The sequence below is a fragment of the Sander lucioperca genome, chromosome 19 (assembly GCF_008315115.2).
Source record: "Sander lucioperca isolate FBNREF2018 chromosome 19, SLUC_FBN_1.2, whole genome shotgun sequence".
Lineage (NCBI taxonomy): Eukaryota > Metazoa > Chordata > Actinopteri > Perciformes > Percidae > Sander > Sander lucioperca.
In genome coordinates, this window is record NC_050191.1 from 4,014,539 (window position 1) to 4,041,317 (window position 26,779).

The window sequence follows — 26,779 nt, forward strand, 5'->3', positions numbered from 1 at the left end:
TCCGCATTGTTTAAACGGCGTGGATCTACTGATCGCTGTGGATTACTTTTTTCCGTGTCATTGGATTACGGCAAAATATGGATCTTATTTCTTAACGTATCTTAACGGTTTATGGTGTGACTGCGCTTGGTTTCTGCGTTTGGAGAGACATCTCAACAGACTGGAGGTCCAACACTGATTGTTCACTGTTACATTTTAGTTGAATTTAAGTGTCGGGGCATTCCGCCACATCTGTCTATTGGGTTCCAAGACAGCCGTGCCGCGATTGGATTTCATAAGGGCGAATTGTTAAATTGTTAGAATGTAATTTAAAATCTTCTTTAAAAATAAACATATATGTTTATTTAGCATGTTTGTTTTATCCATATGTGCTCGTGCTGTGTTCCCCAAGTGGTAGGCCAGGTCTCAGTTTCTACAATGAGTTTTTCTTTTTTTTTGTTTGTCCCCCCTGGCTCGAATGTCAAACTCCGCCTATGTTCCAAAGTTAAAAGCTCCAGAAGGACACCTATTTTGTCAGTGCAGTATCAAATTCAGGACACTTTTTGGAAGTCATGGGGATATTAGATCTGTTTCTCCAGTCCACCAGCTCTATCTCCCTGTTGGGGGGTCTGGTGGTCCTGCTACTCTTCTACCTTGTCTTCTCCTCCAGCTTCAGCTCCAAGGAGGACAGGAAGGAACCTCCAGGACCAAAACCGCTTCCCCTCTTTGGGAATCTGCTGCAGCTTGACCTCAAGAGACCCCACCTCACATTACTGAAGGTGAGAAAGTGCTGTAAGAGTAGCTTAGCTTTATTGTCAAGTAGTTTGTTGTTTCTGCTCCTCCGGTAGGTCTCTCCTTCTGTTTTCTTTCTCCTGTGTGTGTCTTATATCCGAACGTGTCGTGACATTATGCTGCTGTTCTTAGCTTTCCAAAAAATATGGATCAGTGTTCACTGTCTATTTGGGACCAAAGAAAGTGGTGGTTCTGGCTGGGTACAAGACTGTGAAGGAGGCACTTGTCAATCACGCTGAAGAGTTTGGAGAAAGAGATCCAATGCCAATTATGCATGAATATAATAGAGGACATGGTAAGGAAAGAAAAGAAAAATATATTTTCCTTAAACATTGTCTTATTTTGTTCAGCCTTCAGTTGTGTATTAAACATATTTTGTTGAACCACTCAGGCATTTTATGGTCCAATGGTGATTCGTGGAAAGAGATGAAGCACTTTGCTTTGACTAACCTGAGAGACTTTGGGATGGGCAGGAAGGCGAGTGAGGACAAAATCATTGAGGAATGTGACCACCTCATTGGAGTGCTCAAGAAATTCAAAGGTCAGTCTAAATACCTTAGTATTATAACCAATTACGTGAGCAAGGATTTAACTTTTTTTCCTGTTTCCCTTGTCACAGGAGAAGCTTTTGATACGACCCAACCAATAAAATATGCAGTCTGTAATATTATCTGCTCCATGGTTTATGGCAGCAGATTTGAATATGATGATCCAGAGTTTACATCCCTGGTAGATTGCATTAGCGCACGTGTTCATCTTTTGGGTTCCACTTCAATACAGGTATATTATATTTTTGTGAAACTTCTAATTTCAGTATAGTGATATAAATAACTATTGCACCTGGAATGAAGAAATTGTTAAATTTTTCTGTTGCCTAATAAAATGTCAACAAGTCCTCTAATCCATACGACGATATAGTCAACTAAAATAAAACTTGAATATGGGTCGTTATTGTGGAATGTCTCTATAATGTATGTTAAATTGAATTATGAAAAATTATACATATAGGATATATCTATATTTTGACAGGTGTACAACATGTTCCCACGGTTCTGCAAATGGATTGCTAACAGGAAGTCCTTCCTCAGATTGGGTGCTGCCAGTATAAGACAGAACTTACAGCTGTTCAGTCGTTTGAAAGAGACCCTCAATCCACAGATGTGCAGAGGCTTTGTGGACGCCTTTCTGGTCCGAAAGCAAAAGTTGGAGGTTAGAAAAACATATCTGTCAGACGAAGGGCATCGTACTACTGCAAAGGTTGTGGTTTGCATGGTTAAAAACAGAATAATTCATTGATATCTGGCTGAATGTAAGACTTCTGCCAACTTGGAACAAGCAGAACAATATGTTAATATGTAAATGTAATATGTTGTTACGGGAGAAAAGTAGCACTTTACTCACTTTAGAAGGTTACTTATAAAAAGAACTGTGAACAAAATGAAATGTAACTTGTCCAATTTGAGATATATTAGAAATAATCTAAATTTTGAATCGGCTAAGCTATACTTTGATGCAATGATCATGTCTCACATGACCTATTGCATAATTAGTTGAGCCTCACCATGTAAGACAACTCTAAAGTCCTTAGAGACAACATATAAACAAGCTATAAAAGTTTTAGATAGAACATTTTAAATGTACCATCACTGTCAGATTTTAAAGAAACTTGAACTGCTAGATTGGGAGAACACTGTGACATACATTGACTCTATATTAGGTTTTATAATCCTTCATGGTCTAGCTCCACCTCCTTTACAGGAATATATAAAAAAGAACTCAAACAGCTCAACCAGAGCAGGCTCCAGAGGTAACTGCACTGTTCCCTTTAGGAGAATTGCATTTGGCCAGGCTATTTTTTCCTTTAGAGCAACCAATACCTGGAACTCTATACCAAGCACAATACGTGCATTATCAACTCTCACCTCATTTCCCAAACAGTTTAAAAAATGGCTACAGCAAAATCAAACCTGTTGTCATTAGCTGGGATAATCTGTAATTTGTCCTCTGTTGTTGATCTGTAATTTATGTAATTTTTTATTGTGATGTTTTACTCTTTGTTTTATTTATTTAACTTAACTTATAGGGACCATCAACCTGTCAGGGACTAAGGATGGAAATTTGCCTTTGGCTATAATCCTGTATATTTAAATTTCGAAATGTTCTTTAATATACACTGTCCCTTTTTGAAATAAATAAACTTAAAGTTGTGGTGTGCCCTAACATTTTGGGGAATATTACACTAGTATTTAAATAGAATAAAACAAAGAAAGATATATCATTTTTTCTTTCTTTCTTTGAAGCAAGAAATGTACTTAATTGATATTTTGTTTTATGAAGATGAGGGCTAGTGGGAATCTGTGGAAATGTTGTGCTGAATGTATACAGCATCCAGCTGTGTCGTGTTCTTTAGCAGCCACATTTCTAAGTAAGAAAACAAATGCAATAAGCAAAAATATGCCAGTAAATACAGGCATTTGTATACATTTACAAGTACATGTCTTGCTTCAAAGAAAGAAAGGAAAAAATTATATATCATTTTTTTAATTCTGTTTAAATACTAGTCTAATATTCTATAAAATGTTAGGGCACACCACAACTTTTCTCCCGTAGCAATGGCTTTCTTACAAACTTTACATATTAACATATTGTTCTGCTTGTTCCAAGTTAGCAGAAGTCTTACATTCAGCCAGATATCAATGAATTATTCTGTTTTTAACCATGCAAACCACAACCTTTGCAGTAGTACGATTCCCTTCGTCTGACAGTTTCTTTGTTGAAGTCCACCTGTCTACGTTACCTCTGGTATGTCCGCAATGTGGATTTGTAACTTCAGCGTCAACACCGGTGTTTCCCTCACCTGTGTGATCCTAATCCGACCCACCTGACTCATTAACTACTTCTTCAAGATCAGAATGTTGATCGAAAATTAATTATCTGAGTCTGAATCTATCAACAACTCCAAGGCTTACACAATTGTGTACTTCATCGTTGGCGCTGGCATTTTTCCACGTTTTTTGCGACTCTGGATAGCAACACTAAATGCTCTTTTTTTGGTTTAGGGTGGATCGTCTTCTTCACGTTTTTTTGGACCCGACAGTGCTGTACTATTTACCAAGAACCGCAACAGCGCCCCAAACATATAACATTGAAAACCTGGATTGCCAGGATATCTTGTTAATGGCGGAAATTGTGTTAATGGATAAACTGTCAAAATGGCTGCCAAACTCGCATTGTTTGATGAAAACTCACCCTTTTAATAACTTTTAATCAGTCAGATTACATTTCTAAATAGTTTTTAAAGTACGACATCTTGAAATGACGAAAAATGCACAATTAATTACAAATGGCCAACTTCCAGGATATTCTTCCAAGAGCTTCTTTACTGAGTCAGGACCAGAAGATCAAAAACAAAAAGTATTAAAGTTCAACATTTGTTTGAATAAATGTGCTGATGAATCTTTCCCTGCAGAAATCTGGGATTACCAACAGTCATTTCCACGATGAAAACCTCATGATAACAGTTCAGAATCTGTTTTCTGCTGGCACTGACGCATCTGCAATTACACTGAGATGGGGACTTCTGCTCATGGCCAAGTATCCAAAAATACAGGGTAAGGAGTTATACTGTAGATGTGCACTGCTTACATTAAACATTCAGGCCAAGCTATTGCACTTTATCAACACAAATCACCATCATACTAACAAGACCAGGGTTTTTCCTGCCTGAGATTTTTGCTTTTATCGCAAAATGCACAATTGTTACACTAAACTGCCCCACTATGAAGCCCCTTTCACACATGCAAACCTGAAATTACCTAGACATTACCCATCTGAGCTGTATGTGAAATCCCAAATGTCTGAATCCGTTGGACTGGACACCAAACGGTCTGTACCCAGCCAGCTCCCTAGTAACAAAATCTGGGTAATCGCCGATTGAGCTCAAAGTGTGAGAACTCACAGCAATGTTTCTGTCGACTCAAGCAAAACTGAAAGAAAACAAACATCCAAAGGTAAGGAACAATTCTGCCGAAAGGACTTCATACTGTCAACATACTGCTCATTGCAGATGATGACATATTTTACTGCAGTTAGCATATAGCTACTATAGTTAGCTGTAGACCCTAATTGAGTATAGCAGCACTTTCTACAGTCAAAGGCTTTTAAACCAAATACTACACAACCGAAAATGTTTCAGGAGTAATGTGACCCGGAACTGGGGAGAATTTAACAACATTGGCAGCCAAGATGACATTTTTACTGCCACTGGCATGTAGCTACAACAATGTTAACACCGCAGTTGCTTAAAAAACCCACCCCAGTCCTGCCTGGCTGGAGCAGATGACCAATCATAGAAGGCCGGCATACAGTATAAAAAAAACTGTTGAAACCGGAGCATTCAGAACGTTTTAGCTCACGGGGGATTTGTCTAAAATACGTTTACCTCATTATGTGGCCATGTTTAACATGAACATCTGACATTATAACATTGTAGATGACTCTTAGAGTTAGAGTTAGGGTTCATGTGTCATGACAGTGTCATGTGTCCATGACAGTGTCATGTCACTCTTATGTAGATACCTTCCAGTAAAGTGTTACCGATAATGCTAACTTCTGCTTATTGCCAAGTATCTAAAAATACAAGGTAAAGAGCTTTCACAGAAAAACATGCAGTCCAACTCAAACTATGTGAGTAAATTGTTTTCATTAAAACAAAAGCTTTTCATCTCCCAGACCAGGTCCAGGAAGAGGTGAGCAGGGAGATAGGAAGTCGTCAAGTGCAGGTCGAGGACAGGAAGAACCTGCACTTCACCAACGCTGTCATCCATGAGACACAGAGACTGGCCACCATCGTCGTGTCAATTCCTCACAAAACTACCCAAGATGTCACCTTTCAGGGTTACGTCATTAAGAAGGTCAGACTGAATAAAACACATAATATGCCCTCCATAGTCATTTTCAATGTGACATTTGTTAAATGTAGAAAGTATTTTCTGGGTATGAGACACTTTAAGGACTTTTTAAAAAATACTATCACCTATCATTTAGAAAATCATTTAAATTCCGGTATTGTCCACAGGGGACCGCAGTAACTCCTCTCTTGACATCTGTCCTGTATGATGAGAGTGAGTGGGAGAGGCCACACAGCTTTTATCCTGCTCACTTCCTGGACAAAGACGGGAAGTTTGTGAAGCGAGAAGCCTTCATGCCTTTTTCTGCAGGTTGGTGAGCTTTAGACCAGGGTCACACATACGTGAATGCAGGCGAGGGACCATCACGAGTCAATGCGATAACTGCTGGTTAGGCACAGCAACAAGAAATGTAGCTCAGCGTAAATTCTGTCAGGTAGACTTCAATTACATTATCTCTCTTCTCTTTAACTGATCAGCTGGTTGGTGGGTGTTACATTTCTGTAAACCAATCAGAATTGGGCACGTATGTTCAAGCCAATCACAGCATGACTACCATGTTTTAAATCGGTTCTCTCCTGCTTCTGTCAGTTGTATTTTCAGACAAGAGTGTGACCCGCCTCCTCCCCTTCTACCTCCAGGCATTTTCGACCACGGTGTTCTCGGTCTTCTCCCGGCTGACGGCTCGTTATTTGGTTTTTCATACGGTCTACGGGTTTTTTATCACCACCACCAGTGTCTAGATTCCATTGGGGGATACGTTTGGTTTTCCTAAACCTTAGAAATGTATAGATATCCCTTTTACGATGGAGTCTAATCTCCAAAGTTTATGTATGTACTTACTTTGTAATAACTTACTAATAATTGTTTGCATATCTGTAACGAAGTCTCTCCTGATTGAAATGCCTCTTCCATCTCTGCTTTCCTAAAAAAACTACAAGTCAGTCGGGTTCAACCCGATCAACCACAGACATTGCTTTGCTATAGGCTGCGATTTCGCTCGTTAAGTTTACTTAAATTTATCTTGGATTCGCTTAAAAACTGGATGCGAATAAAAATCCTTCGCTAGCATAGAATGGAAGACAATGGGAGGCGGGTAATCACTGATTAATCACTGGTTAATTTTGCGCATGTCTGTCTATGCCATTATTCTTTATTTAGGATCCCCATTATTCCTAAAATCCCAGTAGGCTCGATTTGCCACACCTATCTACACAGTAGAGCCCTGCGTGGGACTGTTTTCTTAATGCTGCTTTGGCTGACAATTTTTCCTGGGGTCTACACAAAAGACAATCAAGAGGCATCACTTCTTGTTAATTACTTCTTTACTGGCAGATTACAGGAAGCTTTTCCTTCGCACTCTCTTGCAGGTCATAGAGCTTGTCCTGGAGAGAGTTTGGCCAGGATGGAGCTCTTCATCTTCTTCACCACACTCCTGCAGCACTTTCGCTTCACTCCTCCTCCTGGAGTTTCAGAGGATGAACTGGATCTGACTCCACATGTGGGCTTCACCCTCGACCCCTTACCTCACAAATTGTGTGCTGCTCCTGTACATGAGGAAGAGGAGGGCTTGAGAATTTAAAAAGTAGTTTAAAAGTAATGAAAATGTTCAACACCAGTGATGTAATTAAGAAAATGGTTGTTGATAGTTTGCTTTAGAAGCACTCATGTCCCAGCATTGGACGTTCTTCATTAGCTGCTTACTGTGTATGCCAGCAGAACACAAGCATCTAACAACTATTACAAAAAAAGCTGTCTTGTAATGTGACTTAACATTTTGATGTACACAATAAACAATGAATGAATGCATTTTGTGGCAGTAACTCTCTGTCAGCCTAAAGTTCTCTAACAGAGTACCTCAGCATTAATCTTGGAGGTGTTCACCCTTCCCAACTGCTTCAAACTCAAAGCTGCAAATCGTTTTGTTGCCAATCTACTAGAAATGAAATGTAGACTATGTTCTGACATGTTTTTTGATAAATGTGTCTCTAAAGAAACATAGTTGCTGTGTCCATAATGTCAACTGTTAGTGTTTCTGACATTTTATCTTTACCACAAAAAAAAGTCGTAAGAAGGGGGTTGGGGTTAATGGGTATGCAACACAAAGGACTTTAACTTTAAGGGAAAGAATGTGGTTTTGGTTAAATATTCACCCAAAAAATACATTTTTAACATTTAACCAAGGTGATAATGACATGTCAAGTAGAACTTATCTCGGAGATAGTCTGGCCAGTATGGAGCCCTTCATCTTCTTCCAAAGGCTGCCATGGCCCTCAAGCTGCCTATGATCAGAGGCAAAACCACAAGGCAAGGTGCTGAACATTTTGCAGCCACAGAGGCAAAGCACAGGTATACGTCATCATTGCTTCTGGCTTTGGCTGCGCCTTTCTTTATTGTGAATCTGTGACAATAAACAACCTTGAGTCCGAACGCACTGACAATGTGCTTGCATTTACGAAGCTTTGTTGTGAATAACACAAAGTCTACTATTAACAAATGTATGGATTTGAACCAAAACCACAATCTTTTTCTAAACTTAACTAAGTAGTTTTTGTGCTTAAACCTAACAAAATAATGACTGTTTCACAATAGTAGTGATGTATTTTAAAACTGCAACCGTAACGTTTAGATACGAGGACAGAAAAAGCTCCTGTGGGTCCTATTTCCTGCCACAGCTAGGGACACCAATTCATGAAATGCTCCGATGGGTCGTTTTTAGAGGGTAGGAATAAAATGACATATGTAGTGGAATGGTTAGGACAACTTGTTGTTTTAGATGCATTTTGAGTTTGCAAATGTGTTTCATCCTTTGTTTCCAAATTTCACAAAATTCTGCTGTCTTACTTAAAGGGGCATATTATGAAAAACTCCACCAGGGGGAGCACTGCCCCCCTGGCGGCTGAAGCAGGTAATTGCATTGTTTCATGGCAGGACCAGATATTTTATAAATATTTTAAATAACACAAAACAACTGGATTGTGGTAGTAATACATCTGATTTCATAGAGCCTAGGCCTACTGCTTTAGTAAAAAAAATATTTTTTCAGGGCTCTGGCTCTCACCTGAGACTATTGTTGACGCATATGCAGGAGAGAGAGTAATAGGCAGGGGCTTCTGTCAACTTGGAATGCAGATTGATTGATGACCGGCAGGTCAAGAGGTCACGAGCTGTCAAAAATGTGATTTACATCTGCCAGATGTTTCTGACGCGATTCTTCCGGAACTTTCCAGAAAGAGGGCGTGCCTTAGACCGGATATTACCAGGGAGGAGACCGGAAGCTGCGTATTAATGCATCAAGACAGGAAATTGCGTTTTCAGATGAACCAATGAGCAAGAATGAAGTATCTTTACACTATTTGAAGCAGTTATACATATAACTGTGAGCCCAGAGAGTGTGTAAGACTGGGTTGTAAAAAAGGAATGTTCAAAAACGCAAGGGCTCCTCTTACAACAGGCTAAGGAAGTAGCTCTAATAAGCGTGAATGGGCCTAAGCCCCAAAGGTCAATGCATCTCCACACACACACACACACACACACACACACACACAGGAGTTACATTTTGTAAAAAATGTTGATCATATGTCTGTGCATGCTTAGCTCTGGTTGGTATGTCTGACTCACACTGTCCTCTGCCCTCCTGCGTCCTCCGCTGCTCCGTACTCATCTGGCTGTGCCTGCTTCGTTCTGGCCCGGGGATCTGTGTTCACTCCCCTTTTCCCTCCATACCTATTTTTCCCATGCCCGAACACTCTACCGGAAATTGCGTTTTCAGTTCAAATGAGCTAACCAGTGAGAAGTCCAAAAAAAAAAAAAAAAAGATCAACATTCCCTGTACCATAAATATGGTATTTTTCATCAGATCACACAAAATCACACATGGCATTTGAACACATAACATTCATTGTGACTACTTTCTTTGAATTTTGAGTGATTTATTCAACTTAGTCACACTTTTTTTGTTTACGGTCAAAATGTAGGAAATTAATGGGAAAGAGTACACTGTAAATCCGAATTCGCTAACTCAACCTAAAAAAAATTTGGAAACGGCTTGCACTCAAAACTTTTAATTTAGTACAGTATGGTAACATTAAAGTTTTGAGTACACTAAACATAAAATAAAAGTGTCACATGAGTGTTATCTGAAAGGAAATTTATGTCAGTTTAACATAATTTTTTTAGTCATGCAACAAAAATAATTAGTGTTTTCTTAACATATTATTCTACGTTATATTAACATAGAATGATCAGGTTACTTAATGAGTATTTATATGTTTATTAAACACAAAAAGTGATGTGTCATAACTTGTTAATTTTATGTACAAACAACAATTAAACAGTTAAAACAACATAACCACATCTATAGCGGAAATAGCATGAGTGTTTGGGTGTGGCCGCCCAAGGGCCCCATGCAAAATAGGGGCCCCTCTAAAGCCGCTGATCTTGCATCACTTTACACAAAAAGACCACTAGTGAAGTGACACACAGCAGCTTAATGGCTGAAAGAAGCCTATTACTGCTCAAAGTCTAATGCTGCAATACTCCAGCTCTTATCAAACGTAACAGTCACTTAACTCATGGTTACAAATGTAAATCAGCACAACAATGACAATTACCAGGCAACAAAAATTCTAAGCAGACACGTTTAATAAACGGAATTCATAAAGTTACATTTGTATTTCGAACAAACTGCAAACTTTTCAGCAAATTTTAACACAACTCTATTTACCTTGCATCATGGGAATTGACCAGCCAATGAACCAATTGCATCTGACTGCAGTACGATCAAATCAAACATAACACAAATTGTATGTATCCTTTCTATTCAAACATTTTAAATTAGACAAACAAAGAAATGGAAGTTGTTCTCAACCTTTAAATTTAACGTTGCTTTGACTAGTTAAAACTTAATTATGTGTACTAAAACATAATACGTTGGTAAAAACACAAAACATTGTGGCAGTTTTATGGTAAAACAGCACAAAATATTTGTGTTCAGCATAACTCTGGAACTTATGTTGTAATTATGTGTTTTTGTTGTGTTAAGTGAACACACTATTTTCATTTTGTTGAACATGAAAGTGACCGCTTGTCATATGAACATAAAAACATTGAGTACATATTTTGACAACTATTTTTTAGGTTTACTTAACTATAAAAAGATATGCTAAGTGCACAGTATATGTGTTGTTAATTGGCCTTGAACTAATTATGTGATGTTGACGTTATACATTTAAGTAGAATGAACTCAAAAGTCAAAAATTGTTGACTTAACATAAAAAAATTATGTCAACCTCACATGGGATGATTTTTTGTGTCAAATGAACATAAAGTTTTTATGTTGTTTTGACAATCCTGACCATTTGTGTGGACGTAACATTAAAATTTTGTGTCATGGATGGATTGGGGTTTACAGTGTATAATATTCATCCATACACACACTCCTACAACTTTCTTGTGCTTGTGTACCATTATACACATGAAACACACACACACACACACACACACACACACACACACACACACATGAAACACACACATACACACACACACACACACACACACACACACACACACACACACACATGAAACACACACACACACACACACACACACACACACACACACAAACAGACACAGTTCATGTTGTCAGTACATGTTGTCATGTTGCCGCTTGTGCATGTGAACCACTAATGTTCGCCCACACATGCATATGAATTTTAATTTGTGAATACAAAACTTATTTTGTATCATTTTAATGTAACTAGCAAAACAGATTTGTAGTGATTGACAATGACAATTCACAATGACAAACATTGACATTGACTTAAAAGATTGGTTGTGTTTAATGTGGTGAAAGATGTCAATTTAAAAAAAGATAACGTAGCAGCAAATAGTTAAGCTAATTATATTAAATATACAAACGTTAAAATATATGTGCTTGTGACATTTTTGTATTGATACAGCTGTTAAAATTATATTTTATTCTCCTTGATGTACACAATGCTTATAATAGCTGTAAAAAATGTAAGATAAGATTCAACTTTGCACCCTGAACCCAATTTGTTTCTTTGTAAAATGCCAACGTTAAAAGTAAGTAGTACTACCTTGAAGTTATATGACTTCACCAGATGCATTTATGTTTTAGCGACATTGCGTGGTAATTTCCCAATTCAGAATTAACACGTCCCCAAAATGTAAGTCTCACAGACAAGATATGGTATGTTCAACATGAATTTGAATTCATGAATACAAAACTGATTTTATATCATTTTAATGTAACTAGCATAACCACGTTCGCTTAAAAGATTGTTTGTGTTTAATGTGGTGAAAGATGCCAATTTAAAAAAGATAACATAGCAGCAAGTAGTTTAGCTAATTACATTAAATATACAAACATTTTTAAACCTTATGTGATCAGTGTTAAAAAAGAAAAGAAAAAAAATGTAAGATGAGATTCAACTTTGCACCCTGACCCAAAATTGTTTCTTTGTAAAACACCAACATTAAAAGTAAGTAGTACTACCTTGCATTTTACTCTGGTCTCAACCTGAGCTCAATTAGTTATAATAATAATTAATTATACAACGCAATATGCAACTGACAACTTTGTCTTAATATTTGATGGCCTGTTCAGAGAATGACCGACAAATGATATATCACTTAAGAGCAGAAACTAAGAATTTAAGACCACAATTTTTATCCTGTAAAAGTATCACTGAAAAGACCCTGAAGGGTGTTGGAACGGCAACTATGATTACATCAAAACTCTGACTCAAACAAGGTTCTTGTTATTTACTAGAAAAGAGAGTATTTGAGAAAACTATAAGAGATAGTTAAAAAAGAAAAAGATATAGGAAGCTAGGCCCTCTAAGCGAAATGCTATTTTATTTACGAATTCGTATATCCAAATGTGATATTGTTCGACTTTGTATTTCTATTATTGTTATACAATGTTCTGTCTTTTTTTATATCTACAACATCTATCAATGTTGGAAGATCTCTCTTGGAGTAGACTAGTTTCTCCCTTTGACAGAGCAAGGGCCTCTAGCTTGCAGTAGTCAGCTAAGGTCAAAGGTCGACCTCTGCTCTGCAGCGCTTACACACACATACACACACACACACACACACACACACACACACACAGTTGTTTTATTTTCTGTTTTTCTGTTTCCTTGACCCATTTTTTAGTCTTAAGTACTTAATACAAGAAACAAATGAACAGTTAATCATGCAACATCAGTTAGTTGCAAGGATGTATAATACAAATTACTGCAATGATTATCTCTCTCCTATATTGAGTAGTCAGGTCAGTCTTTACCTGAACACCTTTATGCTTTGTACAACTTGACATTAATGTAACTTTAAATAAAAGCCCCATACTACTACTTTATGTGAAATGTCCAAATAGTTATGAGACAAACTGCTGATTCTAGTTTTAGTGATATATAATTCAGACCTGGGTAGCTTAAGTTGACTGACATTCGATAAAATTACCTACCAGTTGTTGATGGAATGCACAATGCAACAGGTAACTTTCCCTTCTGTGACATGCTGGCAGAGTGATATAGAGCCAGCGGACGGGTTGTCTAGCTTTAACTTTCACTGTTTATTTTACACAAGTGTAGATGGTGGTTTGCATTCTTAACAGGTCCAGATTCATAAGCATCAGTTCTGCTGTATGAAACGAGCTGCTGTCATGCGAGCCAGAGGATGACGCCTATAGGTAACAGTTGCCGCAACTAAGGTCAAAGGTCAACCTCTACTCTACATACATACACGTATGGTGTTTTATTTTCTGTTTTTCTGTTTCCTAGTCCCATTTTTTAGTCTTAAGTACTTAATACAAGAAACAAATTAACAGTTAATTATGCAACATTAGTTAGTTGCAAGGATGTATAATACAAATTACTGCAATGATTATCTCTCTCCTATACTGAGTAGTCAGGTCAGTCTTACCTAAACACCTTTATGCTATGTACAACTTGACATTAATGCGTAACAACTACGTTTTAACCAGCTTTATCTTATTATCTTTTAGAAATAGTATCATATCATATATACTGCATGAAAACGAACTGCGAGCCATAGCAAGGGGCCTCTAGGCTAACCTCTGCTCTGCTGTGCACATACACACACACACACACAAACACACACACACACAAACACACACACACACAAATACACATACACACACACACACACACACACACACACACACACACAAAACTAAACATACAAGACATACTCCACAACACAACCACACAAAACAAAGACAAATATTTATATGAATAATAATAATCCTACGCAACCACGGTCTGTGGGTTATCCATTATTCAATGTGAATTCATCATTTTATAGTCTTTATATAATTCAGTACTAAGGACCATGTGGATAAGAAATCTTGCAGTCTTGAATGCCGTTTACTTGTAATTTGTTCAATGGGCAACAAGTCCATTGTCTGTTCCAGCCAATGATCCAATGTGGGTCCTGATTGGGAAATCCATGTAGTAAGTATACATTTTTTTAGCAAAATAGGAAAACATTGTAAACACACATTTTCTTGTATAGGGAAACTTATTTTCCACATCATAACATAACTCAAAAGTACAGTTACACATATCTTGAATAGCTTTGTGAATCTTCTCCCAAAAGGAATAAACAGCTTTACAATACCATAATAAATACATGAATGTTCCTAATTCAGTTCCACATTTCCTACACGTAGAAGAGTTTGTATGATCAAACTTACTAAGCTTCACTGGAGTTACATAGTATTTATACAGGAATTTATAATTAGTTTCCTTAATTCCGTACACAGAGTTAGCCATTCTTTTTCACTAAACTTCTTTTTAAGCTCTAATTCCCAATTTGTTCTCAAAGAAGAAAAAGAGTTCTGGGAACTTTCAGACAAAATTCTATACAAGTGAGATATCTTACACTTAAGCGAAGTTGCAGAGATAATAAATTGTTCCAGCTCAGTGGGATAGAGTCTAAGTTGTCCCTTTTTATGTAAAGATACAATGATGTGAAGAAAAAAAATCTGTTCTAGGAATTTATATTCTGCACATATAGCCGTAAAGGATTTAACGGACTCAGAGCCTTCATCAAACATATCTGAAAAAGTTTTTAAACCATGAAGTGACCAATTTCGAAAGTCAGTTTGAGAGAGAGCTAGAAAGTCGGGGTTAAATGCAATAGGAGAGTTTTTGCTTATGTGACCTTCTGTGCTCAGATACCTATTACAGTCCTGCCAAGCTTTCAATGTGGCTTGTAAAGGGGGGAAACCCCTCTACATTCATCTGGGACTGCAGTTTGTTAACATAAAGTGTTGCTGTGATCTCCAACGGATAGCATATTAGTGATTCCAATGCTACCCAAAGAGAACTAGTTCCCAACTTCCAACTTATAATATGTCTAACTTGGCAAGCCCAGTAGTGCCATAAAAAATTTGGAAGTCCTAACCCCCCTTTTAAACATGGTTTTGTTAAAGTGGACAGCTTAATCCTTGGGGTCTTGTTGTTCCATATACATTGTGTTAAACATCTATTAATTAACTTAGGGAATATAACATGGCAACATACTAAAAGCATAAATAAACTTAGGGAGTATACTCCTTTTAATGGCATTAATTTTCCCAATAAGAGACAGTGGGCGAGCAGACCAAGTCTGAAGTTTCTTTTTGCATTCCTCCAGCAAAGGGTTATAGTTTCCCTTAAATAGTCTGTCCAAAGCGGGTGCCACTTGTACTCCAAGATAGTTAAAGCCATATACTGACCAAGAGACAGGGCATTCCTTCTTAACATTTTCCACATTTGGAATGTTAAGAGGGCAAGCAATTGATTTTTGTAAGTTAACCTTATACCCTGAAGTCTTAGAAAATGTTTGAATATCTGCCAAAACATGGCGCAAAGTTGACATAGGTTCAGTAACAAATAATAAAGTATCATCGGCATAGAGAGAAATTTGGTGATGTTGTGTGCCTGCGGTCACTCCCTTTATCATAGGATTAGTTCTGATCATCTCAGTAAACGGTTCTAAAGCAATAACAAATAATAATGGGGAGAGAGGGCAGCCTTGCCTGGTACCTCTTCCTAAGTGCACTGGGGGAGATTCCACATTATTAGTACAGACAGTTGCATTTGGAGAGTCATATAATGCTTTAATCCATTCAATGAAATTGTAGCCTAATTTAAATGTATCTAGTACTAAAAAAGAAAATCCCATTCTAAGCAGTCAAACTCGAGAGACAATAATAATGAAGGTGTTTTTTCCTGGTTCAGATAATGTATGATGTTAAACAGTCGTCTAGTATTATCAGATGAGTGACGACCTTTAATGAATCCAGTTTGATCTAAATTTATTAATTCTAATCTCTTCGATAACAGTTTTGTAATAATTTTATAGTCACAATTTAGCAAACTTATAGGCCTATATGAGGCACAACTTTGAGGGTCTTTACCTTCTTTCAATATGACAGAGATTCTAGCTGTTTTCATAGAAACAGCTAGAATGTTATGGCTAGTGAAGTCATTAACCAATAACATAAAAACTAATTTAAGTTGTGGCCAGAAAGTTTTATAAAATTCTCCAGAAAACCCATCCGGGCCTGGAGATTTATTTGCTGCTAGTGATTTAATTACAGAAAACACCTCTTCCTCAGACAAGTTTTTAATAATGGTTTGTTGATCTAAGACTGTAACCTGAGGTAGATCCAAACGTTCTAAAAAGGTTGTTGCCTCAGGGATTGAAATATTTTCTGATTTATATAAACCACTATAAAAATCAAAAGATTGTTTCTTAATTTCTAATGGCTCGTATGTTACTACATCTTCAGTTTTAATGGCCATTTTTGTTCTATTAGCTTGTTCCTTTTTCAAATAATATGCCAACTAATGTATTCCAATTTCTCTTTTTTGAGAGCTGTAAGTATTCTTTTCCTTTTGATAGGATGTCCTATACCTTTAACATTCCATGTAATTAATTTAACTGATTTATCCATAGTAGTCCTTTAAAGAAAAAAAAAGGAAGAAAATGAATTACTGATGGTTTAAAGGAAGAATTATTATCTAGAGAAGCGTTACATAAGCAAGATCAATCTGAAGAAAATTGGAATACATTAGTTATAGCCAGAGCAAATTTCAACTCAGACCACTCAAACTATATTAAACAAAAAAGTATGTACTTGAAACAAAAAATGCATGAATTTGGGAATAGACCAGGTAAACTATTGGCATATTATTTGAAAAAGGAACAAGCTAATAGAACAAAAATGGCCATTAAAACTGAAGATGTAGTAACATACGAGCCATTAGAAATTAAGAAACAATCTTTTGATTTTTATAGTGGTTTATATAAATCAGAAAATATTTCAATCCCTGAGGCAACAACCTTTTTAGAACGTTTGGATCTACCTCAGGTTACAGTCTTAGATCAACAAACCATTATTAAAAACTTGTCTGAGGAAGAGGTGTTTTCTGTAATTAAATCACTAGCAGCAAATAAATCTCCAGGCCCGGATGGGTTTTCTGGAGAATTTTATAAAACTTTCTGGCCACAACTTAAATTAGTTTTTATGTTATTGGTTAATGACTTCACTAGCCATAACATTCTAGCTGTTTCTATGAAAACAGCTAGAATCTCTGTCATATTGAAAGAAGGTAAAGACCCTCAAAGTTGTGCCTCATATAGGCCTATAAGTTTGCTAAATTGTGACTATAAAATTATTACAAAACTGTTATCGAAGAGATTAGAATTAATAAATTTAGATCAAACTGGATTCATTAAAGGTCGTCACTCATCTGATAATACTAGACGACTGTTTAACATCATACATTATCTGAACCAGGAAAAAACACCTTCATTATTATTGTCTCTCGAGTTTGACTGCTTAGAATGGGATTTTCTTTTTTAGTACTAGATACATTTAAATTAGGCTACAATTTCATTGAATGGATTAAAGCATTATATGACTCTCCAAATGCAACTGTCTGTACTAATAATGTGGAATCTCCCCCAGTGCACTTAGGAAGAGGTACCAGGCAAGGCTGCCCTCTCTCCCCATTATTATTTGTTATTGCTTTAGAACCGTTTACTGAGATGATCAGAACTAATCCTATGATAAAGGGAGTGACCGCAGGCACACAACATCACCAAATTTCTCTCTATGCCGATGATACTTTATTATTTGTTACTGAACCTATGTCAACTTTGCGCCATGTTTTGGCAGATATTCAAACATTTTCTAAGACTTCAGGGTATAAGGTTAACTTACAAAAATCAATTGCTTGCCCTCTTAACATTCCAAATGTGGAAAATGTTAAGAAGGAATGCCCTGTCTCTTGGTCAGTATATGGCTTTAACTATCTTGGAGTACAAGTGGCACCCGCTTTGGACAGACTATTTAAGGGAAACTATAACCCTTTGCTGGAGGAATGCAAAAAGAAACTTCAGACTTGGTCTGCTCGCCCACTGTCTCTTATTGGGAAAATTAATGCCATTAAAAGGAGTATACTCCCTAAGTTTATTTATGCTTTTAGTATGTTGCCATGTTATATTCCCTTTTTTTTTTTTTTTTAAGTTAATTAATAGATGTTTAACACAATGTATATGGAACAACAAGACCCCAAGGATTAAGCTGTCCACTTTAACAAAACCATGTTTAAAAGGGGGGTTAGGACTTCCAAATTTTTTATGGCACTACTGGGCTTGCCAAGTTAGACATATTATAAGTTGGAAGTTGGGAACTAGTTCTCTTTGGGTAGCATTGGAATCACTAATATGCTATCCGTTGGAGATCACAGCAACACTTTATGTTAACAAACTGCAGTCCCAGATGAATGTAGAGGGGTTCCCCCCTTTACAAGCCACATTGAAAGCTTGGCAGGACTGTAATAGGTATCTGAGCACAGAAGGTCACATAAGCAAAAACTCTCCTATTGCATTTAACCCCGACTTTCTAGCTCTCTCTCAAACTGACTTTCGAAATTGGTCACTTCATGGTTTAAAAACTTTTTCAGATATGTTTGATGAAGGCTCTGAGTCCGTTAAATCCTTTACGGCTATATGTGCAGAATATAAATTCCTAGAACAGATTTTTTTTCTTCACATCATTGTATCTTTACATAAAAAGGGACAACTTAGACTCTATCCCACTGAGCTGGAACAATTTATTATCTCTGCAACTTCGCTTAAGTGTAAGATATCTCACTTGTATAGAATTTTGTCTGAAAGTTCCCAGAACTCTTTTTCTTCTTTGAGAACAAATTGGGAATTAGAGCTTAAAAAGAAGTTTAGTGAAAAAGAATGGCTAACTCTGTGTACGGAATTAAGGAAACTAATTATAAATTCCTGTATAAATACTATGTAACTCCAGTGAAGCTTAGTAAGTTTGATCATACAAACTCTTCTACGTGTAGGAAATGTGGAACTGAATTAGGAACATTCATGTATTTATTATGGTATTGTAAAGCTGTTTATTCCTTTTGGGAGAAGATTCACAAAGCTATTCAAGATATGTGTAACTGTACTTTTGAGTTATGTTATGATGTGGAAAATAAGTTTCCCTATACAAGAAAATGTGTGTTTACAATGTTTTCCTATTTTGCTAAAAAAATGTATACTTACTACATGGATTTCCCAATCAGGACCCACATTGGATCATTGGCTGGAACAGACAATGGACTTGTTGCCCATTGAACAAATTACAAGTAAACGGCATTCAAGACTGCAAGATTTCTTATCCACATGGTCCTTAGTACTGAATTATATAAAGACTATAAAATGATGAATTCACATTGAATAATGGATAACCCACAGACCGTGGTTGCGTAGGATTATTATTATTCATATAAATATTTGTCTTTGTTTTGTGTGGTTGTGTTGTGGAGTATGTCTTGTATGTTTAGTTTTGTGTGTGTGTGTGTGTGTGTGTGTGTGTGTGTGTGTGTGTGTATGTGTATTTGTGTGTGTGTGTGTTTGTGTGTGTGTGTGTTTGTGTGTGTGTGTGTGTGTGTATGTGCACAGCAGAGCAGAGGTTAGCCTAGAGGCCCCTTGCTATGGCTCGCAGTTCGTTTTCATGCAGTATATATGATATGATACTATTTCTAAAAGATAATAAGATAAAGCTGGTTAAAACGTAGTTGTTACGCATTAATGTCAAGTTGTACATAGCATAAAGGTGTTTAGGTAAGACTGACCTGACTACTCAGTATAGGAGAGAGATAATCATTGCAGTAATTTGTATTATACATCCTTGCAACTAACTAATGTTGCATAATTAACTGTTAATTTGTTTCTTGTATTAAGTACTTAAGACTAAAAAATGGGACTAGGAAACAGAAAAACAGAAAATAAAACACCATACGTGTATGTATGTAGAGTAGAGGTTGACCTTTGACCTTAGTTGCGGCAACTGTTACCTATAGGCGTCATCCTCTGGCTCGCATGACAGCAGCTCGTTTCATACAGCAGAACTGATGCTTATGAATCTGGACCTGTTAAGAATGCAAACCACCATCTACACTTGTGTAAAATAAACAGTGAAAGTTAAAGCTAGACAACCCGTCCGCTGGCTCTATATCACTCTGCCAGCATGTCACAGAAGGGAAAGTTACCTGTTGCATTGTGCATTCCATCAACAACTGGTAGGTAATTTTATCGAATGTCAGTCAACTTAAGCTACCCAGGTCTGAATTATATATCACTAAAACTAGAATCAGCAGTTTGTCTCATAACTATTTGGACATTTCACATAAAGTAGTAGTATGGGGCTTTTATTTAAAGTTACATTAATGTCAAGTTGTACAAAGCATAAAGGTGTTCAGGTAAAGACTGACCTGACTACTCAATATAGGAGAGAGATAATCATTGCAGTAATTTGTATTATACATCCTTGCAACTAACTGATGTTGCATGATTAACTGTTCATTTGTTTCTTGTATTAAGTACTTAAGACTAAAAAATGGGTCAAGGAAACAGAAAAACAGAAAATAAAACAACTGTGTGTGTGTGTGTGTGTGTGTGTGTGTGTGTGTATGTGTGTGTAAGCGCTGCAGAGCAGAGGTCGACCTTTGACCTTAGCTGACTACTGCAAGCTAGAGGCCCTTGCTCTGTCAAAGGGAGAAACTAGTCTACTCCAAGAGAGATCTTCCAACATTGATAGATGTTGTAGATATAAAAAAAGACAGAACATTGTATAACAATAATAGAAATACAAAGTCGAACAATATCACATTTGGATATACGAATTCGTAAATAAAATAGCATTTCGCTTAGAGGGCCTAGCTTCCTATATCTTTTTCTTTTTTAACTATCTCTTATAGTTTTCTCAAATACTCTCTTTTCTAGTAAATAACAAGAACCTTGTTTGAGTCAGAGTTTTGATGTAATCATAGTTGCCGTTCCAACACCCTTCAGGGTCTTTTCAGTGATACTTTTACAGGATAAAAATTGTGGTCTTAAATTCTTAGTTTCTGCTCTTAAGTGATATATCATTTGTCGGTCATTCTCTGAACAGGCCATCAAATATTAAGACAAAGTTGTCAGTTGCATATTGCGTTGTATAATTAATTATTATTATAACTAATTGAGCTCAGGTTGAGACCAGAGTAAAATGCAAGGTAGTACTACTTACTTTTAATGTTGGTGTTTTACAAAGAAACAATTTTGGGTCAGGGTGCAAAGTTGAATCTCATCTTACATTTTTTTTCTTTTCTTTTTTAACACTGATCACATAAGGTTTAAAAATGTTTGTATATTTAATGTAATTAGCTAAACTACTTGCTGCTATGTTATCTTTTTTAAATTGGCATCTTTCACCACATTAAACACAAACAATCTTTTAAGCGAACGTGGTTATGCTAGTTACATTAAAATGATATAAAATCAGTTTTGTATTCATGAATTCAAATTCATGTTGAACATACCATATCTTGTCTGTGAGACTTACATTTTGGGGACGTGTTAATTCTGAATTGGGAAATTACGACGCAATGTCGCTAAAACATAAATGCATCTGGTGAAGTCATATAACTTCAAGGTAATACTACTTACTTTTAACGTTGGCATTTTACAAAGAAACAAATTGGGTTCAGGGTGCAAAGTTGAATCTTATCTTACATTTTTTACAGCTATTATAAGCATTGTGTACATCAAGGAGAATAAAATATAATTTTAACAGCTGTATCAATACAAAAATGTCAGAAGCACATATTTTTTAACGTTTGTATATTTAATATAATTAGCTTAACTATTTGCTGCTACGTTATCTTTTTTTAAATTGACATCTTTCACCACATTAAACACAACCAATCTTTTAAGTCAATGTCAATGTTTGTCATTGTGAATTGTCATTGTCAATCACTACAAATCTGTTTTGCTAGTTACATTAAAATGATACAAAATAAGTTTTGTATTCACAAATTAAAATTCATATGCATGTGTGGGCGAACATTAGTGGTTCACATGCACAAGCGGCAACATGACAACATGTACTGACAACATGAACTGTGTCTGTTTGTGTGTGTGTGTGTGTGTGTGTGTGTGTGTGTGTGTGTGTGTGTGTGTGTGTGTGTGTGTGTGTGTGTGTTTCATGTGTGTGTGTGTGTGTGTGTGTGTGTGTGTGTGTGTGTATGTGTGTGTTTCATGTGTGTGTGTGTGTGTGTGTGTTTCATGTGTATAATGGTACACAAGCACAAGAAATTTGTAGGAGTGTGTGTATGGATGAATATTATACTCTTTCCCATTAATTTCCTACATTTTGACCGTAAACAAAAAAAGTGTGACTAAGTTGAATAAATCACTCAAAATTCAAAGAAAGTATTCACAATGAATGTTATGTGTTCAAATGCCATGTGTGATTTTGTGTGATCTGATGAAAAATACCATATTTATGGTACAGGGAATGTTGATCTTTTTTTTTTTTTTTTTGGACTTCTCACTGGTTAGCTCATTTGAACTGAAAACGCAATTTCCGGTAGAGTGTTCGGGCATGGGAAAAATAGGTATGGAGGGAAAAGGGGAGTGAACACAGATCCCCGGGCCAGAACGAAGCAGGCACAGCCAGATGAGTACGGAGCAGCGGAGGACGCAGGAGGGCAGAGGACAGTGTAAGTCAGACATACCAACCAGAGCTAAGCATGCACAGACATATGATCAACATTTTTTACAAAATGTAACTCCTGTGTGTGTGTGTGTGTGTGTGTGTGTGTGTGTGTGTGTGGAGATGCATTGACCTTTGGGGCTTAGGCCCATTCACGCTTATTAGAGCTACTTCCTTAGCCTGTTGTAAGAGGAGCCCTTGCGTTTTTGAACATTCCTTTTTTACAACCCAGTCTTACACACTCTCTGGGCTCACAGTTATATGTATAACTGCTTCAAATAGTGTAAAGATACTTCATTCTTGCTCATTGGTTCATCTGAAAACGCAATTTCCTGTCTTGATGCATTAATACGCAGCTTCCGGTCTCCTCCCTGGTAATATCCGGTCTAAGGCACGCCCTCTTTCTGGAAAGTTCCGGAAGAATCGCGTCAGAAACATCTGGCAGATGTAAATCACATTTTTGACAGCTCGTGACCTCTTGACCTGCCGGTCATCAATCAATCTGCATTCCAAGTTGACAGAAGCCCCTGCCTATTACTCTCTCAGGATGCAAAAAATGAAAATGAATGTTGCACTAGTCTGGACATCTTACCATGCCAACGTTGCAATAAAGGTTGCCTAAATGCCATGTAGCCTATATAAATTTGCTGTCAGCTTACTAATTGATTGCGCGTTTTGTGTAGATTTGGACTTTTATACGTTTATTCCGCATTGTTTAAACGGCATGGATCTACTGATCGCTGTGGATTACTTTTTTCCGTGTCATTGGATTACGGCAAAATATGGATCTTATTTCTTAACGTGTCTTAACGTTTTATGGTGTGACTGCGCTTGGTTTCTGCGTTTGGAGAGACATCTTAACAGACTGGAGGTCCAACACTGATTGTTCACTGTTACATTTTAGTTGAATTTAAGTGTCGGGGCATTCCGCCACATCTGTCTATTGCGTTCCAAGACAGCCGTGCCGTGATTGGATTTCATAAGGGCGAATTGTTAAATTGTTAGAATGTAATTTAAAATCTTCTTTAAAAATAAACATATATGTTTATTTAGCATGTTTGTTTTATCTATATGTGCTCGTGCTGTGTTCCCCAAGTGGTAGGCCAGGTTTCTACAATGAGTTTTTCTTCTTTTTTTTTCCCCCCCTGGCTCGAATGTCAAACTCCGCCTATGATCAGATTTGACCCGAAGACAACAGGAGGGTTAACCGGGTCATTTTGTTAGTGATTGGTGGGCGTTTTTACAGGAGTACAGCAGCTACAGATGACGGATCTTTCTCGCTCCGTTTTTTTAGAGCCCAGAAGTTATTTATTGCTGTCGCGGCGTAAAGACCATTTTCAAACGATATAGAAAAGTGCATATTGGAAAAAGTTAGTTGGATGCCTATTTACACATTTCTGACAATTTCACCAAACCTGAACATTGTAAACGTTGTTTAGAGTCAAGAGTTTATGGCAGAGCTGTTGTATTGAATTGCATTAGATTGTTCAGGTGGAGCGACTGACATGAAGGGTTGCAACGGTGTGAGATTTTCAAGGTAAGACCAAGGGCGTAACTTTGGGTTCAACATTGGGGGGGTCAGGGGTTAGGTTGAGATTGTGTATTACAAAAAGCGACAAAAAAGACTCAAAGGCAAAATCTCCCTACTCACCCATCAGTGCATCCACAGCAATGCCCCTCCCTACCTCAAAGAGCTACTCGCACTAGAGCTGTAATCGGGCCTTAAAAGTTCGGTCCGACAAGGCCCGAGCCCGACAGAATTTGGCCCGAGCCCGACAAGTACATTTTGATTGGCAGCTTTTTAAAAACCTGAACCCGTTTACAGCCTGACATTATTCAAATGTGCGCATGCACACAGCTCTTTTGCCTTTTGTCAAGAATGAGTCATTTATACATTTTTTGACATGACTAACGGAGGCTATAGATCACTTGGAAGTTGGAACAAAGAAATAAAATAAGTCCTCTAGAGGCCAGCCTCCGTTTCACCTCCTCAGCACTCATTCTCGTGCTAATCGAAACGCATCACCTGACCGCAAGCCCGAGCCCGGCCCGAGCCCGGCCGTGTAAAATGATAGAAATTAAGACCGGCAAAGATCTTCAGCTCTAACTCACACCACAAACTCCTCACGTAACCTCCACTCTGGAAACAAATGGCCCTAACCTCCATCCTCATTTTTCCATTGCAGATTGGCAGCAAAAAAAAATCACACCGCTGGCTAATCTATTTATAAATGGCGGGTTTCGGGGCGGCCTCTAGCTCACCCACTAGCGTGTGCGCCCCATGTCGGCTGAGTCCTTTGCAGCGGCCCAGGTTCTAATCCAACCTGCAGCCCTTTGCTGCGTGTCATCCCCTCTCTCTCTCTCTCTCCCACCTTTCCTGTCTATCCTCTGTCACTATCAAATAAAGGGAAAAGCCCCAACAAATAGTTTGTTCAGGACACCCCCGTCTGTCGCTATAGCAATGATGACGCAGTGATTAGTGACGATTCTCTCCAACCAATCAGAAGTCTGCAGGTTTTCACGTCACCTTTTGGTATCTCCTCAGCTCGCTTGGAACCTCGACGGAGGTGATACTAAAAAAAGGACCTGTTGGCAGCTACCAGGGACTTTTAGCATAATGGAAAACCAAAAAAGGTTAGTAGAGTCGAGGCAGGTAGAGCAGGTACCATGTGATGGAAAAACGCCATAAGTCCTTCTTGAACCCGCCAGGACCCAGCTCCGCACCATGGGGGGGTCGGGCTTTCTGCTCAGCCACTATTCGCCTGTGGAATTCCCTCCCAGACCACCTGAGGGCTCCACAAACCACTGACTCATTCAAGAAGTATTATTATTATTATTAAATGCGACAAATGTCGGAAAAGGTGACAAAAACGTCGGAAAAATGGTCCAAAAAACATTCGAAAAGACATTGAAACCGTGACAAAAACTTTGAAAAAAGCCCCCCATCTCAGAATGTATCACGGGGTCAAGGTATAAACACTGCATTAGATAAAGCAAATGTTCACAGTATGATGACAGACCAATGTCAATTTTTAAACCACGGTATACCGTGAAACTGTGTATGTCTTATGCTGCGTTCCAGGCAACCCGTAACCCGTGTTTTCACAACCTTTTCTACCCGTGAAAGTGCTAACGTCAACGTTAGGTAGCCGCTAGCTAACGCTAGCCAGAAGGGTTTGTGGTGACTTTGCCTGGAACGCTACCATGTCGTGAGTCGTGAGTCGTGAGTCGTGAGTCGTGACTTGAAGTCGTAACTTACGGGCTAAAAATTGTGTCTGGAACGCAGCATCAGTGACAAAGTGGAAAACGATCATCACAAAATGATCTGACGAGTTAATGATTGGCTTTAGTTTCATTACTGGATGGATTACACACACACACACACACACACACACACACACACACACACACACACACACACACATACATAGTGTGTCTCACTATCTTTGGGGGACCCGTCATTGACATAATGCATTCCCTAGCCCCTTACCCTAACCTTAACCATCACAACTAAATGCCTAACCTTAACCCTTACCCTCACCCTAACCATAACCTAATTCTAACCCTAATCCTAAAACCAAGTCTTAACCCTCAAACAGCCCTTTGAAGTTGTGGGGTCCAGCATTTTGGCCCCACAAAGCTGTCCGGACCCCACAAGTATACTGTTTTCCTGGTTTTTGGACCCCACAAATATAGTTAAACAGGAAAACACACACACACACACACACACACACACACACACACACACACACACACACACACGGTGAAGCTGTGAACAAGGCGAGAAATGTCTTTTTAAAATGTAGCCAATCCTCTTGACTGCTTTTTCCAGCTCTCTGTCACCATGGAAACCCAAACTCAAAGCACAATTAGATACATGAAATGAACAGCACTCACACACAGTGGGACCCTATTACAGTAGCGGACACACATAGATATAGGGTTACCGAGGTAACTTCAGATTCAACCCAGGGCTTTGTGTAGCCTATCGCGGCGGTGGGGT

General features: G+C 37.8%; 1 protein-coding gene and 1 long non-coding RNA gene across 3 annotated transcripts in view; one reads left to right on the forward strand and one right to left on the reverse strand.

Moving 5' to 3' along the window:
* Positions 1-454: 454 nt before the first annotated feature.
* Positions 455-7,484, forward strand: LOC116055864 (cytochrome P450 2K1-like). Of its 2 annotated transcripts, XM_031307913.1 has the most exons (9): positions 455-758; positions 904-1,066; positions 1,163-1,312; positions 1,391-1,551; positions 1,801-1,980; positions 4,241-4,382; positions 5,503-5,684; positions 5,849-5,990; positions 7,049-7,484. In XM_031307913.1, the coding sequence occupies exons 1-9, from the start codon at positions 552-554 to the stop codon at positions 7,258-7,260; spliced, it is 1,539 nt and encodes a 512-aa protein (XP_031163773.1). In that variant the 5' UTR covers positions 455-551; the 3' UTR covers positions 7,261-7,484. The 2 variants fall into 2 exon arrangements, with proteins under 2 accessions (XP_031163773.1, XP_035850924.1); XM_035995031.1 differs by having other exon boundaries at positions 904-1,312.
* An 11,290-nt stretch (positions 7,485-18,774) lies between these two features.
* The window catches only part of LOC116055833, a 13,655-nt gene continuing 5,650 nt past the window's right edge, over positions 18,775-26,779 (reverse strand). Inside the window, exon 3 of the long non-coding RNA XR_004106416.1 lies at positions 18,775-18,880. This is a non-coding gene — a long non-coding RNA (uncharacterized LOC116055833). The remainder of the gene's footprint in view (positions 18,881-26,779) is intronic.